Raw genomic sequence first — 3,332 nt, 5'->3', positions numbered from 1 at the left:
GGAAGTGGCTGTCTTTGATCTCCGTGGAGGAAAAAAGTCTGTTCTGTTCAGGCTTTTGGCTAACACAACAAACAGTGTTTAAAATTTAACTTTGCTTAATTAATTAGTAATTCTGTTTAATGCTGTCTGATCTCCCTCCAAAAGGTATTCTGAAGCCTGAGAAGGGAACATCAAAGGGAGCGGGTGAGGATGGTCAAGTAACGCATTTAATCTGGCAGTTGCCGGGGGTAGAGCGACGCCAGGCTGCAGGAGGGAGTGTGGGGAAGCATCATCTGCTAAACACAGCGGCTCCGCTCCGCTCCTCGCGGCCGGGGAGTGAGGAGGGACCGAGTGAGGAGGGACGGGGAGCCGATTCAGAAGAGAAGGCCGGCGTGGCTCAGTGGGTGAGCGTCGACCTAGGAACCAGGAGGTCACGGTTCGATTCCCGGTCAGGGCACAGGCCCAGGTTGCGGGCTGGATCCCCAGTAGGGGGCGTGCAGGAGGCAGCGATCCATGATGCTTCTCTCTCATCATTGATGTTTCTCTCTCTCTCCCCCTCTCCCTTCCTCTCTCTGAAGTCAATAAAAACATATTTAAAATATTTAGAAAAAGAAAAGGAGGCCCACCCATTGCACCAGACTCCTCTGAGCTGAGGACGGGTCTGAAGGAGGCAGCCCGGACATTTCTGTCCATGGCTGCCGTGCATGGCTGGGCAGGTGGTGCGTGCACCAGGGCTCCCAGTGGAGCAGGCGAGCAGCAGGTGGATCCGGGTACCCGGTGCAGGTGAAGGCTGCGTTCGCCTGCAGCGCGGGTCACAGACTTCTCTGTAAAGGGCCGGGAGGGTACGCGTTTTTGGCTGCGTGGACCCGACCGTCTCTGTGGCAACTACTGAACTCTGCCATTGTGGAGGGAAGCAGCCATACACAGTGTGTGTCCCAGCAACTGTGTCCCAATAAAACTTTATTTATGCAAACAGGAGGCGGCAGGTTTTGGCTCATGGGGGCGTGGTTTGCCAGTCCTGCGCTCCGTCACCCAGGGGAATCCAGAGGCAAGACAGGCTTTGCTTTTCTCCTGCTCTGTCCCTTTCCTTCCTTCCCCTCCTACTTCCTCCTCTTTCCCATGAGCAGTATCTCCTGTTGCGGCTGTGCCTTGCAATTGAAGCGTGATCAGAGTCCCCCTGAAATGATGCCCCCAAGAGATCATCTCTGGGAAACAAGTCCCTGAGCTGCACAAGAAAGAGTAAGAGACAGAGAATGGGCTCAGAACCTGGTGCCAAAGCCCATGTCCATGATAGTTTTGTTCACAGAGGTTGGACCCTGGCGGTCTGTGGTAGGCACCATTCTCCCTCCTCCAGGCCGCCCATGAGCCCAGTGATGGATGGTGGATGCATGGATGGTGAATGGATGGATGGTGGATGGAAGGATGGATGGTGGATGGATGGATGGATGGATCGATCAGAGATCATCTCTGGGAAACAAGTCCCTGAGCTGCACAGGAAGGAGTAAGAGACAGAGAATGGACTCAGAACGTGGTGCCAAAGCCCATGTCCATGATAGTTTTGTTCACGGAGGTTGGACCCTGGCGGTCTGTGGTAGGCACCATTCTCCCTCCTCCAGGCCGCCCATGAGCCCAGTGATGGATGGTGGATGCATGGATGGTGAATGGATGGATGGTGGATGGAAGGATGGATGGTGGATGGATGGATGGATGGATCGATCGATGGTGGATGGATGGCTATAGATGAAGGATGGATGATGTATGGTGGGTGGATGGATGGATGGATGAGTGTATGGATGGCTAGATATAGATGAAGAATGGATGATGGATGGTGGGTGGATGAGTGGATGGATGGATGAATGAGTGGATGGATGGCTAGATATAGATGAAGGATGGATGGATGGATGGATAGATGGTGGGTAGATGGATGGATGGATGATAGATGAAGGATGGATGATGGATAGATGGATGGTGGATGAGTGGATGGATGGCTAGATATAGATGAAGGATGGATGATGGATAGATGGGTGGGTGGATGAGTGGATGGATGGCTAGATACAGATGAAGAATGGATGATGGATGGTGGGTGGGTGGATGGATGGTGGATGAGTGGATGGATGGCTAGATATAGATGAAGGATGGATGGATGGATAGATGGGTGGGTAGGTGGGTGGAGGGCGATTTGTTCTGCATGGGGATGGCTGGGGGCGGTGCTGGTTTGGCCTCGTTTGGTTCCAGAGGGTCCATGTGGAAGTAGAAGCATGACCCCTGAGTCCCGCCCTGACCCTGGCCTTGGGGTCTGCAAGGCTTTGATCGGTGGGTTCTGTGACACCTGCCTCCTCTAGCCATTGGGTAGGGGGCAGTGAGAGGGTGAAAGGCCATCTTTGGTGGGGCAAGGGGGCGCCGACTGTCCTTGTTCCTGGCCCCCAGGGCCCCAGGGCAGGATGGCTCCCAGTCCTCCTACCCTTGTGTGCCCGGCCCCTGCTGGGAAGGACCCCCTCCAGGGGTGTCTGGGTGGTTTTCTGAGCCAGGATGGGATGAGGCCCTGCTGGTGAAGGGAGGACAAGCCAGGCCACCCTGATCTGCAGAGAAGACGCGCAGCGGGGGAGGGGTGGGAGGGATGTCGCCCTCCCGGGAGAGGGGAGAGGAGGAGAGGCAGGGGAGGACCTGAGGGAGGACAGGCTGTTTCTGCTCGGAGGGGAGGAGGGGGCTCAGAGGAGAGAGCGGGACAGAGGTTTCTTTTCTTTGGGTTTTATCAAGTGGAACTTGAAAGGCAACATTGAACCTGAAGGTGGTTTTCTGATAACTTCCCTTTGAACTTGAAGTTTGGTTCCGATAAGCCTGGCCAGCTTACATCTCCAGCCAGGACCTCCGCGCAGGGAGGCAGCGGCTTTGAAGATGGAGCTGGCCTCTGTTTCTCTTTCTTCCTTTCCTTTTTCTTCTCTGCAGCCCCCACCCCGCCCTCTGGAGCGGTGTGTGTGTGGGGGGGTGAGGGGGGTGAATAAAGGATGTTGCAGGTCATGATAGCAGCGTGTCCCCCATGGGCAGAGCATGGGTGTGCCCTGGAAGGGGCCCCCCTGGAGCAGCTGGACAGCCCTGGAGGGCAAAGCAGCTTTGACTCCAGCAGGTGGGCAGGGGGGCAGGGAGGGGCCCCAGCACGAAGCCTCACGCATCCTCCCTTGCCTTCCCCACAGTGGCCCTGCCCCCCGAGAAGACCGACGGGCTGGCCAGTGGAGATGAGAAGAGGATGGAGAAGCTGAGCGAGTCCTGCCCGGGCTCCAAGAAGCAGCTGAAACTGGAAGTAAGTTTCCTTCCTGGCCCTGGGTCTAGAGAGAAGGGTTTTCTCTTCTCGATGG

The 3,332-nt window shown here is 56.0% G+C and overlaps 1 protein-coding gene across 1 annotated transcript in view; it reads left to right on the top strand.

Moving 5' to 3' along the window:
* NKD1 (naked cuticle homolog 1 (Drosophila)) overlaps window positions 1-3,332 on the top strand; it is a gene marked incomplete at its 3' end in the record, with an annotated part of 51,438 nt that overhangs the window by 39,488 nt on the left and 8,618 nt on the right. Inside the window, exon 3 of the mRNA XM_005880325.1 lies at window positions 3,171-3,277. Coding sequence (XP_005880387.1) covers window positions 3,224-3,277 — 54 coding nt within the window. The remainder of the gene's footprint in view (window positions 1-3,170; window positions 3,278-3,332) is intronic.

This window comes from Myotis brandtii, unplaced genomic scaffold, assembly GCF_000412655.1.
Source record: "Myotis brandtii unplaced genomic scaffold, ASM41265v1 scaffold633, whole genome shotgun sequence".
In the NCBI taxonomy this organism is placed as follows: domain Eukaryota; kingdom Metazoa; phylum Chordata; class Mammalia; order Chiroptera; family Vespertilionidae; genus Myotis; species Myotis brandtii.
The sequence above is the reverse complement of the archived record's forward strand: the minus strand, read 5'-3'. Positions and strand labels throughout refer to the sequence as shown.